Below are 22158 nucleotides of genomic sequence, written 5' to 3' on the forward strand. Positions count from 1 at the left end.
GTCACAGCACAGCTCCCAAGTCACAAGACGATTACCATTTATATAGCTCAAACTATCTGTTAAAAAGTAGATCCCTTATTCACAGGGGTGATGGGATTCTATTTAAACACCTTGCACTCTGTTTGTGGCCTCGTCGCCTTTTTACGACAAGGTGATATTTCAGGATATAAGACTGCGACAGACCTTGTGTAGAAAGGGTTTCAGCAGTGGTTTATGGCAGACATACACATGCACACACTCGCATGTAGGTGAGGGCAATCCATCTGAATTCCCAATCTGACTGTAACCACGTCTGAAAGCTGTTTGATTTAAGACGGGGTCCTAATGGGTGTAATGCAGCTCCATGTCAGTGGCTGTACGATCAGTGTGTAAACTTTAGTCATCAGGAGTGGCAATCTCATCTCAGTAACATGCAACACATGATAAAGAGAGCATGCCATTAACTACACCCAGGGGAATCACGGTCTTTATCGTACCCCCACATATGTGTGATTATAGTTTGGTGGTACTTGGCTCGACCCGCTTGAGGGTTGTGTAAATCCCCAAGGTGGGGAAAAGATCCCTCACAGAGGCTCCTATTAAAAGAAAATGTAACCCATTGAGTTTCTTCAGATGCTTTATATCTCTTAAATCTGTACATGCTAAGATAAAAGATTATGTAAGTCAATACACCACAATAACTGATAAAAGTACTCAAACTGTGTCTTGAAAAAGATTTTTTTCATCAGATTATTCAAAATAAACACACAAAACATATTAATCCAAACCATTTTAAAGTGTAGGAACTTGAACAAAATATCTTTCACACTCTATAAGTTATCTGAACTATGTTCATTTTTTAGTTTTTGAGACATGCTCATTTTTATTAGCAGAGTGGAAAGGCATTGTGACGGGTTCATCATTCATTCCTCTGGCGCCACCGTGCATTTTCGCATGGTTTTGCACCAAATATAGCATAGCACAATGACGTCATTATGAGTGTACAATGTGATGACATGGAAGACAGAGGCTTTAGCTTTCTGCTGCAAAAAACAAAAACCTAAATGCTCTTTGCTATTATGGTTTTTATTTTAGGTCTATATATACAGGATTGTGCAAGCAACAATCTCCTGGGACCACTACTGGGAGATGACTGGAAAAAACCATGTTTGTACAGCACGAAATGTAAGGTAACGTAAGGTCATGATGTGATGAAGAGGAAGACTTAGCTTTGTGCAGCGAAACAAATGAATGCTCTAGCTATTACGGTTCTTATTTTCAGTCTATTCAAACAGGATCATGCAAACAATGATCTCAGCAGACGACTGCGGGACAAGGTTAAACCTGAGGTATTACCCATTATTAAAGCTGGTACAGTATGGGTCATGCTAACTTTGCACTCATTATCTTTGTTGTAAAGATTTGGGGGACAAGGATTTGTGCAAAACCGCAAGCTGCAGGAGCCTCCTACTGCTTTCCAGAAAAAACGATTTTTAAGTGAATTATTTAAAAACCTTGTCTCTGAGTCTGTCCAAAATTGAATGCAGAATGTAGCCTCCTGAAATCTTTACTACTAAGGTGATGACTGCAAAGTTAGCGTAAGCCATAGGCTACGGGCACCTTACAAGCAAATCAGATTTTTTTTGCTCTTGTGTGATCTTATCTAATTAGATCTAGGCCACTTTCATATGTGGTCCTAAATCTAATACATATCCGAACACTGGCCATGTGACCACTATGACAAAGGTCATATCGGAGCTTGTGTGTTTCTTCAATATATGGTCTTTCCATGTCATACCTCACTGCACAGGCGCAGATCACTCACCATACAGTGTCTGAGCACTACACTACAGAAAGAAACTACAGAAAACTGCTGTAACCGCTGCTGCAGTAAGCTGCCCTAGTCACCAGCAAATAGAGCCCGACAGCCAGACGCCTTCTGACAGGGACAGCTTGCCTACATGCCAAGACACCGTTGTTGTGAGGCACGCACAGAAATATTTGAATGAAGCCCTGGATATCCTAAGGTTTGGTAGAACTGTTCCTCCATGAAACCCTCCACACTGCAGCCCCACCACTCCTGACTCCTCTCCCAACCACACCCACACCTCTACCTCCGCAGAACTACCAGCAATAGCTGCTAATAGAGCTAGTGGACCAAAAGCACATTTGTACATCAGCCTGTTACCCAAAAAGCAAGCCCCCATTTCTCTGAAAATATACTAAACACACCTGTTTTACAATTGTTACATTTTTAGCGTTTTTTTAGGCACATGTGTGTGACATTATAGTTGCATGTGAAGCATTTTAATGGCAGATAAACATTCACACTATTCGAGGCAGGAAGATCAGATTTGGGGAAATAATGGGAACTGAATATTGTAATATCACCTAGCCATAGAGTCAAAATAGCTGCATTCATGGGAAATACATCGATCTGAAATGTAGCAGATTTTTCATTTAATTTGTACCCAGAGAGCTAGGCCAAGTTTTGACAGAGTGTGTTAATGTTGAAGGCCTGGCTGACAGTGACACAAGTAGAAATCTAGCAGCAAATGAGTTGGTTATAGCTGGTTAATTATTGTGATTTGCATTTTAAACCGAACTGCAAGAGCCCGGATCCATTCTGTTGGAAATGTATTCCCTCTGACACAGGATTTGTGGTAGACTTGTACAGTAGGTTTCTGGTTTTCTGAGCTGATGACAGACTCTTTAATTATACCCTAAAATGCCACCAATGTGGCATGAACAAGGAGCGATACAGGCGAGTGAAAAAATAGCTCCAGGGTGTGCTTTAGGAATGAACACCAGATTTTACATCTATTACTAATGTGTGTTAGTGTTCTAAACCTCTAAATTATGTATTTTATGTGTGATTTATGTAGGTATGCGGAAGTTTTGGTAACTTGGGGAAATTCTGAGGCAAGCTTTAAAGTAAACTATCTTTGTTTAGCATATTTAGAAATATTTGTCTTTATTTCCTACGCTGTTAATTTACTTTTCATCATGAGGCAACAATCAAAGAAATTTGTGGTGAATGTAATTTTCATCAAATTATATACAAAACAAAATTCTAAAATAAACAGTGTTAATTTCTTTTCAACAGTAAAAACAGCAGCTGAGATGTAGATGTATCTGTGGGAATTTTACAATCCAACACCTTTATTCAAACAAATGGTCATCATAGCATTCTGAGTTGCGGCCCTTTGCTGCATGTCGTTCCCTCTCTCTCCATCTTTACGCTCAACTCAAATCAAATAAACGCCACAAAAAATAATCTTGAAAAAAAAAAAAAACATCTAAAACCAAGCATCACAAACACAAGGTGACTATCTCAGACATTTACAGCTTTAAAAACTGCTTTGTGTCTGTGTGCCTCGGCAGGTGAGCGATCACACATTCTGCATGTGATGTCAGAATTGATTCAGTGCTTCAGAGCCCATCAAACAGCTGGCTATAAGGACAAATGAGGATGTGCGACTTCCCCACCCAGCTGTGATTCAGTGTCAAGATAACTTGACACAGACTGTATCTGTGTCACTGTGGCGATGTGGGGTACAGATACTTCCCAGCAATGTCACAGGGTTCAGCTCTCTCCCTGCCTGGACTCTCGCTCTCTCAGCAGACTAAGTTTTTCCACTCTTGCCCATCTCGTTCCCCTCGCTGTCTCCCTCAGTCTTCATTTGGTGTCATTTTGTCCTCCCCTCTCTGTCTAACTCTCAATGGCATCACTGTCTCTCTCCCCTTTCTCTGTCTTTATCTTTCTCTCCCTAACGCTCTGTCTGACCTGCACATCACCACTCTCTTCGCTTTGCCTCTGAGGCTTGTTTCCGTGAATGCCGCGCTTATGACGCTGTCCTGTTTTGACATGTTTTCCCTCCGATTTTATTCAGTGGTCTGAACCCACTAATTCCTCATGGAATGAGCTGCTGATGTACCATCTCGAGCCAAGTGTGTGTGTGTGTGTGTGTGTGTGTGTGTGTGTGTGTGAGGGCTGGGGTAGGGTGGGGGAGTTCTCCCCAAAATGTCACCACACCATTACCAAAAGTACTGATATGTAGAAAGATCTGTATGAAGAAATGTCAATCTCACAAGAAACCTTTCTGGCTACTATCATCTTCTGCCAAACCAAGCAAGATTTTATCTAACAAGTCAAAAGTAAAAGTTAGAAGCAAGCTCTGTCAGCAGCCCCAGGGGGCCACTGTGTTCATTTCACTCCACAATATATGTATCAAATACAATGTAATGACAATCTATGCTGTCTGATGGCTGTGTTCAAGTAAAAGCCATTGGGTCCTGCAGCAACAAAGTTACATAAGGCTATTAATCATAGCACTCACTTAAGAAAGTCCCACTTGCAAAGCGCTGTATTTTTTTAAATTCATGAACAATGCTCTGTCAAAGTCAGAAGGGGGAGGTGCATAGAAACATCATGTCGGCACATGTATTACCAGTGTCACCTAATGTCACCCCCATGTGTGGAAAACATTCCCAAAAAGAATGTATGTATTCCAACCAGAGAGAATTTAACAAATTTAGGGTTACTAGCTGCTAATATTTTCCTATTGTACCAATTATCAAAGCTTTACACCACTCCTCTCAACCCAATTGCAAATTATCTATGATCAGGCTGGATTGAGCCAGTCTCCTCTGATTGAGGTGGCCACATGAGTCCCTTTACATTCTGATTGGGCTTTCATTCTAATAATTAGTGTGATATTAGGGTCCATGTAAACACACCTAATGAAAAGAGCCTCCACACCTACATAGGCACTGCAACCCTCCAATGAAATTGCTGATATCCAACATCCTTCACAGACAGACAAACAGAACACAGAGCATACACAGAAATACCATACTGTATGTACCATGCTGGTGATTATCTTGACTGCATGTAACTAACCAGCTGAACAAACAATAATTACAAGGGAGCTGTCAAACATTGCTTCTTGGGCTGATGATGACAAAATTGGCATACATATGTAGATAGCATTTTCCATCAACAATGACGAAAACAAAAGGACAGATGGACATAGTCCCACTGATTTATTTAGCATTCTGGCACTACATGCTTTCATGATCATCTATAGGTTGCTAACATGTCCTCTCACAGTTCTGCACAGCGTGGGGCACATCTGCATATCAACCTGCCAGGTAAATTATTTAGTCAACATATGCTATGTGCTCTCACCAACTGCCATTGTATCTTCTGCTCTGACATCAACGCCATGATACGATGGTATGCATCAAATCCCAGTAACAAAAATCAATCTGGTATTAAATTATTCACTCATCTTTCACCAACTCGCCCCCGGGAGTCCATCACATGGGAGAGTCCACATGGGGGCGAGCCAGTTAATTCTTACACAATTCAGTGATAGCTCTCTCCCAGTGGGCCGGCTTTAATGCATGGGTAAAGCATGAAAGCGATGCATATGCAGAACAACAGCTTTGTAGGGATGTACTGGTTTAAATGGTTTAGAGAAACTTCATTAGAGGTTTGCCAGAGCACAGAAAAAGCTCTAAGGTGATTGGCTGATGGGGAGACTTCCTGGAGACCCCTTAGCAACAATGCTGCCGCCCCTGCCTGACCATCCACAACCAATCAAAGAGAGCAATTTTTCCCTCAGGGTCAGGTGAACACTCTGATCGTAATCACTGCTTCTTCATTCACAGGGATGAACGTGAAAATGAGAAGCACCATCCACCTGGGAAAAAGACAGTGAATAAGAGGGGGAGGAAGAGAGACAGAGAGGCGTGGGAGGGAGAGGGAGAGAAGAGGAGAGAGAAGGAGGGAGGGGAAGATAAAGACTCCCAGGGTGATGGGAGGAGGAGTGCTGGCCAAACACAGCTTTCTTCTGCTTTAATTTACAACTTTTGGATTCTTAACTTTTGGACATTTGGACACAAAAATCCTACAGATAATCTCCCTCTGGTAATCACAGGGATAGACTGCAAACTCCACGCAGATCAGATTTTATGTTTACAACATTTCAGCCCTGCCAAGTTGGTCAGCTGGGGGTGTGACAAACTTGTGAGACAAAATTTAACAGAAGTCTAACAAGAGCCTGGTTAATAAACCTAATCTTAACAGCTGAACACTGCAAAAAGGCCCTTGAAATGAATCATTATACACTCTGGAGAATATGCTGATTGATGTCGATTGATATCACCCTGTCTGTCCATTAAATATGAAGCTACAGCCAGCAGCTGGTTACCTTAGTAAAACACAAACACGGCAAACGGGGGAAAAGGCTAGCCTTGCTCTGTCCAAAGGTAAAGAAATCTCCCCATCAGCATGACTAAAGCTCACTAACTAATACATTTGGCATTTTCGGACCAAACAGTTCTGGGGACTCCCTAATTCCCCTTTTCTGCCAACATGCAACAGGTTCAGTTCTGGTTCCCATACCTGATTTTGAACCATTCAGAGCATTTCAACCAAAAATAAATTGGTTCAGAACCAGAGAAGTTGGTTCCCAGCTGGAACCAGAAAATAGCAGGTTTTTCTTAACCTTACATGGAACCGTGATGACATCAGTGGACGTGTCATATTCTACAGGTTGGCAAGAGAAGACAAAGACGGCAACAATGGAGATGTTTAGTGAGCGGGATTGGGACAGGACAGTTTTTTGGGTTTTTTTTGGGAGGGGAATGGGGCAAGAGTGAAAATCCACTCCTGTGTCCCCCTCTTGTTCAGACACAACAGAGAGGGGGGGGGTTCTTAAAACTATGTTCTTGGAGCTTTGAAAAAGTTCCTCCGATCCGAAAATGCCTATTACATGTCATTTATTTTATCCATACAAAAAAAATAAAGTGTTGAAATGATAGTTTAAGGCTTTGCAGGGTTATAAGCCATACTATTTCTTGGTTTGGAGCTGTAACAATCTGGAGATTCAGCTGCTGAGGTAAGCTACCAGGACCACTGGCTTCAGCTTCACATTTGCTGAACAGATATTAGAGTGATCAGTTATCTTGTCATCTAACTCAGCAAGGAAGCAAATAAAACATATTTCCCAATATGTCAAACTATTCCTTAAATTGCAAATCTTGACTGGAATTCAACTTGTGTGCCATCATTTTCTCTGTACCACAAGTCTGGCTTTCACTGACTATCCACCTTACATCCATCTAATATAAAGTGAAAGGTAACAACCAGGTTGCATTATAAATCATTGAAAAGAGACAGAGAATTACACTTTCTATGTCCTTAAAAATGTGTGTTGTAAGTACAGCAATTTCTTCTGCCGGGTTCAACTATCAAGGCTGACAGAGTGGAGTCAGTATGAGACTTTGGGGACGAGACATAACCCATCAAGTCAGGCAATTACAGCACACATCCCACTGTAACCACAGAAACATCGCCAGGAATATTAAAAACCTTCCAAGAAGCTCTTTCTGCTCAGAAACATTTGTCTCCTGCCGTAGCTGAAGGCAACAGTTAAGATGGAGAGGGAGAGCTTATCTTTTGGCATGACACACATCTTCAAACCAAAATGGTAGCCAAAGTGAGCCAAATCAATTCCCTTACCAGATGAATATTTCATGTCACTCTTTACTCAGTTCCAATCTCAGCTTCAAGGGAGGGTCCCCTCACCTAGAAATCAGCTTCCATTTTGAAGCCCTAACAAAGAGTATGCTGCTCCAAACATGGCCTTGTGTTGTTGCATGACATTTGACAGAGGGTGTTTACAAAAAGAGACCAAAAACTAATATTGAACAAAGAGTGAGCATATCTATCTAATCTAAGTGAGCCATAACGCTGAAATACCCTCTGATTGTTTGAGTGGCCACATGGATATTTTTGTTAGTGTTACTGCAGAGCTTTGCAATCATTCACAATGTTATCACAAATCCAAGAGCAGGAGCACACCTTCATTCCTGCGCCTTCTCTAAAAGGGTATAAAATGTTGTTGCCTGGCAGCACAAGCAGCAACACGTCTCTGTGTGGCTTTAAAAGGGTAAAAAAAAGCACTCCCAGATGGCACTCAGGTCTAAAAGGAGAAAAAAATAATAAAGTACAATCATCTTTTTTTATGGGATCTTAATAGTGCTACAAATGTCAGACCTGATGTATTACTGCGCTTTCACTGCGCTCGGATGTTCCCCGGGCTTCGCCTGGACAATCATTACGCTTATCAAAAGCACTTCATTAGAGGAATCAGGTCAGAGGCAGAGAGAGATAGAGATGCTGTGTGTATCTATTATTTGTTTCGGTCTGTGTATGCATTTTAGTAGTTGTGTATGTCTCAGTGTATGCAGGTGACTAAAGGAACAGAAATAGTTCCTGTGTGTGTGTTCTTGTTTTTCTAGTCCAGTAAGTACCAATTCTTTGCATCTATGGGCATCTTTTTGCATTGAGTGCACCTAAGAGTACAGTATGTGTGTATATGTGTGGGTAAGTGCTTTACTGTTTTTCAGAGAGACACAAGCTTGTGCCGTTGTCCATAAATCCCACATTCTGCAGACAGCGTGAACTTGGCCTGACGCCTGAGTTCTCTCAATCGATCCACCCACTGCCGCCACAGATGAATCTGACCCTCTCGAGGTCACTGCGTTCAGAGTCAGAATCCTAACTAGCCACAGCTAAGCTCACCATTATCTTACCAAGCTCATGCCCTCCATAGCAGAACAGCAGACCATTAGCACACACAATATCTCTCTACAGGAAAAACTATTTGTCTCATTTTTATGGGTATTATTCCCTTCCTATTCCCAGAGTGGTTAACATAAAAAGCATCTCAAACAGAGAGTAAATATGCATTCCCAACGGGTAGGCTGGGGCGGGCCCTGCCCACCGCCACGCCACACGAGCCGAGATGAAAGACTGGAGGCGCTGAGGGGGAGCAAAAACTCCACCTCCCCCCCCCCCCCCCTTCGTCTTTATAAATAGCTATTAGGAGATATGGAGCGAAGGAGCTACTGGGAATTCAGACAACAGCAGCAATTGGACCAACATGTTCTCTTTTTGTAAAGAGAACAACAAACCAGGCGATAAACAAACTTTCATCCCTTGGCTTCCACATACATACAACTGGAAAACAGCAAAAGTCAAAGCTGATTGAAAAAAAGCAGTGCACACACAGCAGGAGAAGATCAAGAGCATTGTGTAGCAAAAAAGGGAAGAACAGGAAAGTTTTGCTTACCTTTTTCTGGTCCTCCAGCTTTTGACTCGTCGACTTCTTCCCATGTTTGCTGGCTTCCGGTACATCCATCCCTGGTCCAAATAAAGAATAACTCCAGAGTAAAATCACAGGAAATAAGCTGAAGAGAATCCAGGTGGCTACAGTTTCCCAACAAGATCCTGTGTCCGGCTCACGCCTTCACCCGGACACAGGCGATCCATGGCAGGTGGTGGTTTGTACGGTAAAAGTAAAATGTGTCTCTGAGTGTTATCAGCGCTGGAAGGTTTCAGAGAGCAGGATGAATACCAATCAGGTAGCGAAAGGCTACCGAGACAGCGTCATTATGATGACTGGAGTAAAGAGAACACCAGAGAGGACTTTCAGCCTGCAGGTTGTGTTGTTTTACATGAAGATAACAGTTATGCTAGCTTCTTCCTCAGAGTGCAATCCCTGGCTCCGGCACACAGTCTTCCCTCCACATCTGGGGAGAGAAAGATAAGACATGTTATGATTCAAATGTACAAAAAGCAAAAAAAAAAAAGAAAAAAAGAGAAGCACAGTTTTAGCTTAACAATTAATGCAAAAGCTCTCTGCCTCTCCGAAAAGTCAATATTCCCCTCGGTGCTGCACTGTACAAATGGCGGGGGTATCTGCATATCAAAGTGAATGTTGCCATGGTGCTCAGAGAGGGAGAGAGAAGGAGAAGCTTCTACTACATGCTGTTTGTTCTACGCTGAGTGATTGTTTTTGATTGTTGTCTTTTTTTCCTCCGAAACCTATTTTCCACCAAAAAGAAGCAAGGGGAAGGACTGAGTCATGCTGAGGTCGGGTAAACTCGCACCCTGGGAAGGGTCCAAGCATGGAAAGATAACCACAGGATCGGTGGCTGGCCCCTCCGTGGACTCTACTAGGGTTCAACTTGTCTTTTTGGTTTACTGGCATCCTGCAACACAACATCTGCCATTCAAAGGGTCTTATGCTGTACATTTATAGCATGATTTGTGGATGAAACACCAAAAGAACCAGTGTCATACTTTATCTATTGAGCTATGTAGGACTTATTCTATACGGACAGATTGGGTAAGCGTGAATTTAAAGTATTTCCCCGTAAACTCTAAGAATATATCCTTATGTATTTAATAAATAAATACATAAATAAATAAATAACTATATCTGTATGCTTGTATTTAGCCATTTCTAATTCAAGGTTCTCTCTGTGTGTGCTGTATTCCAAGCTTCTCTGTGGTTTGTCATGATAAGCCGGTCCAGCTGTGAATGCATGTTAGTATATGTGTGTATCTCGCTGGCCAGTTCATTGCTGCCACTTCGCATTGCACCCATATGGCAGTTACCACTGATAAGGATGTGGAAGTGTTACACATGGACTCTTGTTTCCATCTGATTAACAATGTTAGCTCTCAGCGCTGTTGCTACTGTTTAGCACTGTTTATAGAGTTAGCACCATTATCTGCTAGCTGCCAGCTCAGCCACCTCTATGTTGAGAACCATGCCCACACGACTCAAACAGGGCTGCACTGAGCGGGGCCGAATACAGGTGTTTTTTGCGTTGTTGTTATTAATTTCCCTTTTGTGCCAGGGAAACAAAGAAATAACTGTACTGTCATTCGTAAGTCATTGTGTTCGTCATTACACACAAATGCACAAATTCAATCATACAAACATGAAACACATCTTTTCAGAAAAATCTTCAAAAGCATTTCTAATTTATATGATATATTTTGGTATAAAATCTGCTTAATGCTTTATGGCACAGTCTAATGTTGTACGGCACAAAACAAAAAGAGAGTGATATCTTTCTGGCAAAACAGCTGATGTTTTCTCTTTCTTGCACTGGCAGACAGTCAAAGCAAATTTAATATTTGCCACTGTCTCCTATGTAGAGCAAACTGAGTGGTTTGAGACAGAAAGATGCAAGGTTAATGAGAAAAATGGTCTTAATTTGAAGGAAAGCCAGCACTAGTAACATTACAGAGGCTTTTGCTCATTTAAAACATGATTTAATTTGTTTACACACCTACCTCCGGCATGTACCACTTAATTTGACAATGATATATTGGTGCATAATACTGTGTGCACAGTATCCCTCCTGCAAGCTAATACTGTATTTGTTCCGAGAGCCGAACACAGAGAAGGAACAATCAGCCCACACCAGCAGAAATACACTATACAGTCCCATATATAGTTTCCCCACACACAGAAATACAATTGTACTGTCACTGAAATCGATATTCTCTGCACTGCAATTCAGCCAGTGTCCATCCACAGAAGTTGGCCAATCAAACGCTCCAATAATCTCTCAAGGTAACACGCTGTGAGACAAGTCATCACAGAAAACAGCCTCCCAGCTAACCACCCCCAGGCCATTAGGGAATCTGACTTGTGTTCGCCTTCATCTCCTCTCTGAACACCGGCCAGATCTTAACAGTTTTCTTTGCCACTGAACACTTACCCAGCTCCAGAGTGCCATGTAACACCGCAACCCTGTCAGTTACTTAAGGGCAATCATGTCAAGCAATTGGCAATTGGTTCTTAGGGGACATCATGATTCAAGCACCCAACGACATTTTGCACAGAAACCCTGAGTGTTAGCTGTTAGCAATAAGCTGTGAAAAGCATTCCTTTCAAATACCATGGGGATGCTGTGCCATTACATTACATTATGTAGTAGCCTCAAACAACAAGTAACGCACAGGGAATATTGCAGCAATAGGTGATGAAGAAAATTAAGCATGCTCTCCTAAGACAAGAAACGCCACACATTTTGACGTAGGCAATAACACGGCATCCCAGAAATGCTAAACTTGCTAAAAGCACAGCTGTATTGCTCCTAGACTTCCCCATTTACCTCAGCCGTAGAATTATATGGGGGCCTTTCTAAAATCATGCATACTGCATGAGGGCTAATTTGCCTCCTTTTTCTTCTTGAATATTACAAAAGAAACAATGGAACCTCACTGGGAAGGGCATGGCATACTTTCTGTTTGCTGCAAGGAAGCGGCTAGTTGGCACTCCCTGTCAGAGTGACAAGATGGTCTCCAATGTAGGCCACTGGGGTCAGAGGCCACTCTCCATCTGCTTTCCTGACAAGCAACAGCAGGTAAAGAGCACCCTTTTCAGGGAAGTAAGGACAGACACTCCAGAAAAAAAAGTGCCAGAAAAGACATTGTTCCACTGCATATTGTTTGCAGTGCTTTAAACAGGATCTCAAACAAATCAGCATTTGTTGACAGTGCTTAAATTTCCAAATTCATACTAATCCTGCGAGTATATAACCAGGTAATTCACTTAATCATTGGTTTGACAAAGATTTAAGGCAATTCATGGGAATACAAGGACCTCTGCTATTTCAATAATTACTTTCCAAATGACCTATCTCACTTATTTACTCTTTCTTTGTCAGCATCAACAATGCAGGTCAGTGTTGCAGTTTCAGTTTAGCATGCTTTACTTAGATGAATGTCGTGAAAACTATATTGGCAAATTTTTAAGGAAGATTGATCTAAACACTGACCACATTATGTGGCAACAGTAAATACTATGTGTTTAAGTTAAAATAAGAATGAACTCTTTGAGGAGATGTCTGGTAGTCATTTTGACGCACACAGCAAGAAGTGCATGCTGCTTTTTGTCAGTGAACTTTCACGTCTATATATGACACGCTAGGTATCCTCCTGCATCTGTTGCTGTTGTTTCAAGACTCCATGTCAATTTATTTTTACTACATGTATTGTGTCTTTTCAAAATACACTTAAGTTTTCTCAGGAAATGTACAGTTTCTGTATTAGATGCATAGTTGTGCGACAAAAGCACGCAGTAAGGTTTAGAAAAAACATCACACAACATTCACAAAGTAAGCACACAGCAGGCTTCCAGGTTGAAGTCCAGGGTTTACTGGACCTATCCACCTGCCCTCCCATCTGCCCCGTAGGGACTTTCCAGCTTCCTATATTACCTAGTCAACGAAAGTGTTACAAACTGCTGCCAGGGAGGTGGCTTTGTGCATCAGTATCTTACCCAGACATGGATGACATAGTGCCAGTATTTGACGACTCCAGGTGATGGCTGCTGTGTCAGCAACTGCTGCCGTCCTGTGCATATTTTATCGCCACAAAGGGTGCCAATGTGCACCTGTATCTAACGGCCAGATTACTGACAAAGCAGGGATATTTGATGAGTTTGGAATGAGGACAGGCTGGAAAAACACAGCTGTCTCTAAAGAAAATAACGATGGCTCTCTACTGTTCAGGGTTCTGTTTGTGTTATACAGTATGTAGTATTAAACAAGATGTGTTTGTACAGAATATAATAACAAACCAGTGTGGGTTTTTTTACATTAATAAATGATAATAAATAAGATAATGCAGTTGCACGGGAGTTCTTTCAGAATGAAGAAACAATAGTATTCTTACTTATGTACTACAAGTAACACCTGAAAAGGTTTTGATTAGCTGATGTTCATGCTACCTCTGTACTGTAGCTGATAAAGCTAATCCTATCTTAAAAGACAGACAGACTGTACCACAGGCTTAAAACACAGAGGTCCTAATTCAGAGCTTTTAATGTGATAAACCTGAAACTAAATTATGAGAGGGGCCCAGAGCTGTTTTTCTTTACTTGACAACTTAACAGCTAACAAACTAGCTTGCTAGCTTACCAGCTTGACAACTTAACAGCTAGCTAACTCACTTGCTGGCTTACCTGCTTGACACTTAACAGCTAGCAAACTCGCTTGCTGGCCTACCAGCTCGACAACTGAACAGCTAGCAAACTCGCTTGCTGGCCTACCAGCTTGACAACTTAACAGCTAGCAAACTAACTTGCTGGCCTACCAGCTTGACAACTTAACAGCTAACAAACAAGCTTGCAGGCTTACCAGCTTGAAAACAGCTAACAAACTAGCTTGCTAGCTTACCTGCTTGACAACCTAACAGCTAATAAACTACCTTGCTATCTTATCTGGCTGCAATTGACTTCAAGCTATTGCTTGCTTGCTAAAACTCATCACTCTCTTGGTGTTTTTGAACAAAAAGGCAAAAGAACAAAACTCACTCTCATGAAAATTAAAAACACATTTCTGACATAGCATAAACAGCAGAAACACCAGCACGCTATCTACACAGCCAAGAGTTTTTTTCCTTTTTCGTCGTTTGGCCAACACACTGAATAAAGCTTAATTAGCTACAGCTGAGTACATTTGTCATTGACAATCAAAGCTGGTGAAAATAATAGTTGCCAGCCACCTAAAACTAACCTCCTACAATTTGTCAAGATATTAATTAAGTAGGTTTTGTCAAAATTAAAATACGTGCACTTGCAATCCTGAAAACTGCACACCATTTAAAATTGTGATGCAGACATAAAAGCTATTCACTTTACAGTCATGTAAGTCCAGGCATGTCATTCAAGCAGATATAATTGATGATTTTTCCTGTCACCGTCTCTCAGTCTTAAAGCAGGTATTATATTGATTGAAAGACAAAGATAAAGACTTTAAATGTTGAACTGTGACAACTGACAACTGAGATGTGTTTTACAAGTAAGAGAAAAGACATTTTAACAGATGTAAAATTCATTTTGAAATCTTAAGTGAGATGAATGGCCATTTGTGGATAACGGCAATTAAAATAATTCTTACGAAGCTCTAAACAAATTGGTTTATAATAGTTGCTTTGGCTGTGTGTGATCATTATGAACTAATTATCCAAGTATTATCCATATGGGGACCAGAAACATTCATTTAGTCCAATAGAAAAAGTTCCAAATCAACATTATAGAAAGATCATAAAAAGAATTAATCAGGATGCTTTCAGTATCTTTGACAAACACATTCTCATATTTATTGTTTAAGAGAATATTAATGTGCGCTTTAACCCCCTTCGGCTGTAAAAAATCTTATTGGAAGCACAATCTCCATATTTATGAGCAGCAGCCGCTGCAGTTTCATCACAGCCTGGTGTAAAGTGCCGGTGATCCCACCTTCAATCTCTACAGCTGGTCGACATTTCCCCCCACCCAGTGGCCTTTCACCAGCACTTGGTATTCAACGGGTGTCTGTAACTCTCCAAGTGGTCAATAAAGTTTGATTCATGAGGCCTGGGGCCGTAACTACACACTGCTGCTTTAATTCGAGGAGATGTAAATGATGGCCATAGATCCAGGCTGATTTCCTCGGGGAGAGCAGGAGGGATGGGGGTACATGTGCCGTAAATCATCACCTCAATAGGTCAGAGGTCAAACATAAAGAACGCCTTGCCATCACATTAAAATACTATAATGCACTAATGACATTACTTCAATATAAACCTCATTTTATCAGCATCAGTGAGAGCCACGACCAATCAAAACACACCTGATGTGGTTCGCCTACATTTTGAAACAGGCATACATCACAACACTTTTTATCTGCAAATGTAGCACGATACATACAATTAATATTAAAGCAGCACAGCAACAGTACAGTGCAGATTCCTACAACCAAAATAAAACTATAACATTTGTTGTTTCTCTTAAAAATCTGCATACATAAAGCATGATTCTCATATAGACATCTGCATGGAAGCACAGAGCCAGCGTCCACTTGACTGAAGAGACATAGAGTAATGGGAATATTCTCAGCAATTAGGACATTTGTAATAGCCTTGCCATACTTCACTTGGCTCCACAATGGGCCATTAATAATACTGATAAATCTAATAAAACCAACAGGGATCCCTTGCTACACATTACAGCATTAAAAGGGACTTAACTGACCACTCGGCACTTCCCCTGTAGAAACCACAGTACGGTTAAAACACACTTTCACAAATTACTTATGAAGGAGTGGACACCAGAGTTTTATTTTACAGCGTGCTAATGTGATTCTAATGTATACCATTTAGTATTCCAGACTGGTAACATTTATCAAAAATAACATATGTGAATATGGTAGGTAAGCATAAATTGGAAGTATAGTCAATAGGAAACAAAGCTACAGCAAAATACCCAAAAGATAAATTCAAAATATAAAAATACACCCACATTTCAAATGCACCACAAAAGAACTGAAAGCTTTATGAAATAACAATTACCACACTACGACATATTTACAGCACAGCATAGCGATGGGGACCATATGGGAGAACAAAGAAACCAGATGCTACTGCAAATATTAATGAAGTGCAAAATGTGTATTGTTGTATTAACATAAACAAGCCTGCAGAGGCCATACGAGTGAGAAAGTGTGTAGGTGTGTGTATGCAGGCCTGATCTAGGACACATGTATGATGGGGGTCTTATACATTAGTTACCACTGGGAAATTTTCCAGGCTCCGGACAGTTAGGCACCGAACAAGAGTAGTGTGTTTAGTGTTCAGTTTGCTGCATCAGCTAAAGTGAACTGAGCATGTTGTGGTGGCTGGTGAAGAGGATGCTTCTTCCTCTAAGACTGGAAAAGGCCATTAAGTCCAAGGAAGGAATTAGCATGCGAGACACAACATGCAATAAAACATGACTCCAGCGCTATTCTTTTATATAAGTTGCGGTTATTTTCCTTGGTTTCCGATACCAAAATTTAAGTTCAGGTCTACTCCAGGTGCTCCCTGATACTCACTGGGCTTTAATGGATGCAATGATGCTAAGTCACACCCCTCCCTGCAGGACCAATTTGGAAAATAAGGTGCCAAAGACCCCACAGCTAGAGTTCCTGACTTTGAGTAAGGACAGGCACAGGTAAACAACCACGCAGATGAATGGCAGCAACACCTTTGATCCCTCACCAGCCTCATATCGCAGTTTAGAGCGAGACGCACAGAGGAGAATTGAAACTAGTAGGAGGCAGAAAGCGACACAGAGAAAAAAGAAACAAGAGAGGAGAGACAGAGAGTGCAACGCAGGTGAGAAAACTTGAAAGTCTAGGGACCTCAGAGTCTAAAAACTGTGACAGCAAGCGAGCAACAAAAAACAGCTGGAAATGCATCATAAAAGGAAAACCCTGGTAGGCTGGTTCAACTATATGAACAACCAAATAAAACCAATGAAAACACAAAGTCCTGCCTGTGTTTATGCAAATGTGTCCTGATTTTACATACCAACGGTCATGGAGTGATAAACAACAGGCTGCAGGTAGTAATATGTTTAAGCAACATCTTTAATTGGTATGGAAGTGACAACCTGCACCAAATGCGACCCTGGCTTTTTCTGTTGTCAGGGTAACTGCAGAGAGAAGGCGGCAGTGTGTGTGTTTGTGTCACTGCAGGTATCCTGGCTCTCTTTAACAGGGTAATCACTATTGTGAAGGTGAAGACTGACATGAGAAGCAGCAGCTCATTAGCTTGAGGAATGCATGCTGCAGTGTCAATGTTGCGCTGTTTGTTTTGTTCCACACACTTGCCCGAGCCTGACATTTTGCTGGCACCTTGCTGTTTATTGTTTCCAGAGATGACACAGCGTTTGGTAGTGACGGCAGAATGACTCAAAAATGATATCAGGACCCTCACAGCTAAAACAGTACCTGCCAAGCACCCCTGCTCACTGGAGATTTGATATCTCACACTGGCAGTCAGATTCTTCAATTAAACAAAACAACATATTAAACAAAAATATGAAAGCATTTACAACAAATGTACTGAGAAAAAAATGGTAAACGTTCAGGACTTTGCAGCATTAACAGTAACATGTAAATCACCATTGGATTCCAGAAATGCAACATAATGCCTATGGTAAGCATGCAAAGCTAACTAATACCAGAACTAAAAAAACGGCCAATATGGCAAGGTTTATATTTTATCATCTATGACATTAGTTTCCATCTTGTGAGTTTTATAAAGGCCTGCAGATGCAGGACATGGAGATAAGCCTGGCTGAGCCACTTTGTGCCATGACAAGATCTTTAGACAGTAAACAAAAGAGGGCATGTGCTGCTGCCAATCTGCTTGTTAACTGAGCATAGAGTTAGTTCAGGCAGGACACAATGTCAAGCTTAGCTCAAGTCCCAGCTACATCATGATCTCAAGCAACCCAATCAACTGATGGGGCAGCTCATTGATGGAAGGGAGTCAGCTAATAGATCACGATTCCTCTCTATGGAACCAAATCTCTTTCAGGGTGCCCTGTTTAAACTCCTGACTGAATTTTCAGAGCCTCCTGTTGATGTCATTTCCTAAAAGGGATTAACAAACCTAGCTAATTTCTGTGGAAAGTTTAATGTGTCGACTCAAAAAGATTCCCAACAAATTAGTAATGGACATAGCATTTAAGTAGGCCTGCATTTGTTCTACCTGCTTGTGTAATGCAAAATGGTCCAATTGTAGTGTAACCATAGATAAAGAATTGTTGATACCCCATTGGTTGTTGGATCATAAGTCAGTGTCATCAGCATATTGGAGAAGGCAAGACTTGCCTGTAAATGAGTGCAGGTAAATGGAGGAGCTGTGTTTTTTTCTGGATAAAAAGCACTAAAAAAAGAGTTGTGTCTCTAGTTAATTAGAATCTTAATATTTAGGGTATAATTGCTGCTGGATGCTCATGACAAGAGTGTATACAAGGCTTAGATGAAGTGAATTATGCTGCCTAACCATGGAATCAGGATGACAGTATATGACAAAAATTTATATCATTTTATTGGACAAAAGCAGGATGGTTAAATTAGGAGAGGCAGCACAATATACTGGCAACAGTGGACGTTCAGAGTTTTTGCAGTCCTCTGCAATGAAAGTAACATTCAGATGTTACATAGCTCCCTAACACATGGAGGAGACACAGGTACAGTAAGTCAAATCTATGCTTGACAAATGTGAGTTTTTACCACTCCTTATGACAATTAATTGTTTTCCAACATATGAATGATTCGGTTTATATAAGCCCAACTCTTATGTAAGCTTAACTATTGAGCATCCAGTTTGCAGTGATTAAATATTGAGATTATATTTAATTGGTGACAAAACTGTTTTCCTAAAACACGTAGATCATAAGCCCTTGAATATAAAAATGACTTACTGAAATTCGTTACGAAATTTAAACTTTTTATCCATAAAAAGTAGCTCCCTTACTTGCATTTGTTTACAGGCAAGTCGTGCCTTCTCCATTATGGCGGGGACCTTGACGTATTGCTGCAATGGGCTGATATATTAAATGCTGCATATATGTAGGGTTGGGCGATATGGCTAAAAATGTTGTCGATAAAAATTTTCATATCAGTCAATAAAAAAGGTCAAATCATTATTTCTTTCAAGTTTAAAAGCAGATTTTTACTTCAGAGTGGAACTTGGAAAAAAATAATACGCTTCATTGTGGTTTAATCTACTGTTTATTGTGAGAACATGGTAGGTACTTGCAAAACAGCAGACCATTTCACAAATCCCATTAGGCGTTGCGGGAGGTTGGAGCCTGTCCAAGTTGACATTAGGCAAGAGGCAGGGTACACCCTGGACAGGTCGTCAGACTATCACAGGGCTGACACATAGAGACAGACAACTATTCATGTTCACATTCACACCTACAGCCAATTTAGGGTCACCAATTTACCTGCATGTCTTTGGAGAAAACCCACGTTCGAACCCTTCATCCTGGGTTGCTGTGAGGTGACAATACTAACCACTGTACTTCTGTGCTGTCATATATAAATATCTATGGTGTAAATCACCTCCAGAAGTAATTTACCAAACTTCTTTCTATGCACATTAGCAGAGATCAGTGTTTCATGCAATGGGCCGTACAGAGGAGAATTTGACTCTTTTCTGGTAAACCTTGCTTTAATTTTCTAGCTATCCTGCATACATACAGTCCATCAGTTAGTTATGTTTCATAAATAACAATAAATCACCATACATACAATGTATCCCAAACAACACTACCATCAATCTTTTTAAAATACATTTCTTCTGGAATACAATGTTAAAATGGTTTTGAATGTGTTTGTTCTTTTCCTTTTTTCAACTTTTCCTTTTCAGTTATATGGGTTAAGAGGCACAATCTCAATTTTCCAAGACCACATAGCAAATATCTGTCCATCTACTTTTTGAAAGGCAGTGTAGCTACTCAAATTGCTTCCCTCACTTAGGTCTGAATAACTCCTAATGCCTGAGTCAATCTAAAGTCAACTGAAATTCACTTTTTGAACTACAGTGGCTTCAAATCTACTTCTTCATATAACTTTCTTAGTTTAGAAATCCAAAATGCCTCCCTTGTGCCAACTCCCCTCTCCTGACTCTTACCTTTTATTAATCACAGTCTTTGATCAATCTACTCCTGCTACAAGAATTTGACATCAGTTTGGAGATAAATAAATCTCTCTCTGCCCCTCCCTTTGCCTTCTCCAGGCAATCTGTCGCCCTCACTCTATCAGTCTCTTTCTCTGTCTAGCCGAGGCACCTCCAGCCCCCAAGCCGCCCCCCCCCCTCTCTCTCTCTGTGTTACATTGTGCCTGCCTGGGTTCATCTGACAGGGAGGATGAAACGGGAAAGGAAAAAAAACCCACCATCCCGCTCCTCCATTCATCTACATACAAGCTGCATTACCACCCAATTACACTTAGATTACATTAATGTGCTTTCACCCAGCCAAGCCTCCTCTGCATGCGCCAAACCCATTCTCCACCGTCGGCGCTGCCTGCGTGGAGCATTATGGAGGCGCGTAATCTTGTGATATTGTGTCGGGATTAACATCAAATCTCATTATGGCTGTGGTGGATCATGGGAGAGGGAAGGATGGTGGAGGATAGAAGGAGGGGGTTACATCTTTACTTTTTTTTTTTTAGGTTTTTAAAGCCGAGCAAGAAAGAGAGAAAAGAGAGATGAGATCAGGGCTGTGAAATCTCAATTACACATGATGGCATTTGGGATGTTGATTTATTATATACAAGAGTCTGTTGGCTAATTTGCCATGTGGGCCTGTTGAACACACATGAGCACACACACAGTCAACCAGGAACCCAGCAGAGGTCAAAATGAGATGTGTCGCGACGGAATACGACACAAATCAAACAGCCGAGCCCTCCTCCGTCAGCTCACCACGCCTCGCCCCTCCACACCAAACACCTCTACTCTGTTAGCATTTTTTCCTCCAGCCTGGCATGCTCGCGCTTCATAAACCTCTTTTTTATTACCAATAGATCCGTGAAGGTTGTAATTGCCTAAGTGATATATAGCAGACAACGGCACGCGGCTCAATTTCTCTCCATTTAAAAGGCCGCCACGCCAAAGTGGTGTTGAGGGGAGCGCCACGTCCTGTTAAATAAAACAGATTGTCAGGCTAAATAACGGGGGCCAAAATTACATTTCAACACATACACCCCAATTCCCAGGGGGGCTGGTTGGTGGAGAGAATTGAGGGACGGAGGGGGCACTGCGCGCGCACACACACACACACACACACACACACACACACATTCAAACATTTTCTTTCATGCTGACACGCACGCTTAATTCCCATGCTCTGCATTCTGAATATGCTAAACACACACACAGTATGAAAACAAACATACATAGATACACACACACACACACACACACACACACACACACACACACACACACACACCCCTCCCCCAGCCGTGCACCGTGCTGGCTATAGAGCCTCAGGGGCCTCACTAAATCACACTGAGGCCCCCAGCAGAAATAAGGGATAACAGCGCAGCAGCGTTACAACCATTGATTGCCAAATGCATCATCTTTTTATATTCACAACAGGGTGGGGTGTGTTGGAGGGGAGGGAAAACTCAACAGGGACTTGCTGTACATGTAGGCAGTGGTTGGAAAAATCTGTTCTTGCGTGGCAATCAAATTCCATCAGGGGTGCTTTCACAGGCAAGCAATGATGACGTGAATAAGATGATGTAAAAATGCAGACTGAGATAACCTCGATCGTTCTTAGTGCAACATCAACATTTCCAGGCATGGTGAATAAAGCCTGCATCTGTGTTTGACTGCGTTGTCTGCTGCTCAAATGCGCACAGGAGCCCCACAGTTCATGCATCCCCATATGGATCTCTGAGCCAGTATGTGTGTCAGATATAAGCAACCATAGGAAGCAATAAGGATAGTTGATTGTATTGGAATCG

The 22158-nt window shown here is 41.4% G+C and overlaps 1 protein-coding gene across 2 annotated transcripts in view; it reads right to left on the reverse strand.

Moving 5' to 3' along the window:
* nav3 (neuron navigator 3) overlaps window positions 1–22158 on the reverse strand; it is a 539739-nt gene that overhangs the window by 389439 nt on the left and 128142 nt on the right. For both annotated transcript variants that reach the window (XM_049566143.1, XM_049566145.1), the window contains exon 3: window positions 9126–9585. In XM_049566143.1, the coding sequence (XP_049422100.1) occupies window positions 9126–9194 (69 nt within the window). In that variant the 5' untranslated portion in view covers window positions 9195–9585. The remainder of the gene's footprint in view (window positions 1–9125; window positions 9586–22158) is intronic.

Source organism: Epinephelus fuscoguttatus, linkage group LG22 (assembly GCF_011397635.1).
Source record: "Epinephelus fuscoguttatus linkage group LG22, E.fuscoguttatus.final_Chr_v1".
NCBI classification, from domain to species: domain Eukaryota; kingdom Metazoa; phylum Chordata; class Actinopteri; order Perciformes; family Serranidae; genus Epinephelus; species Epinephelus fuscoguttatus.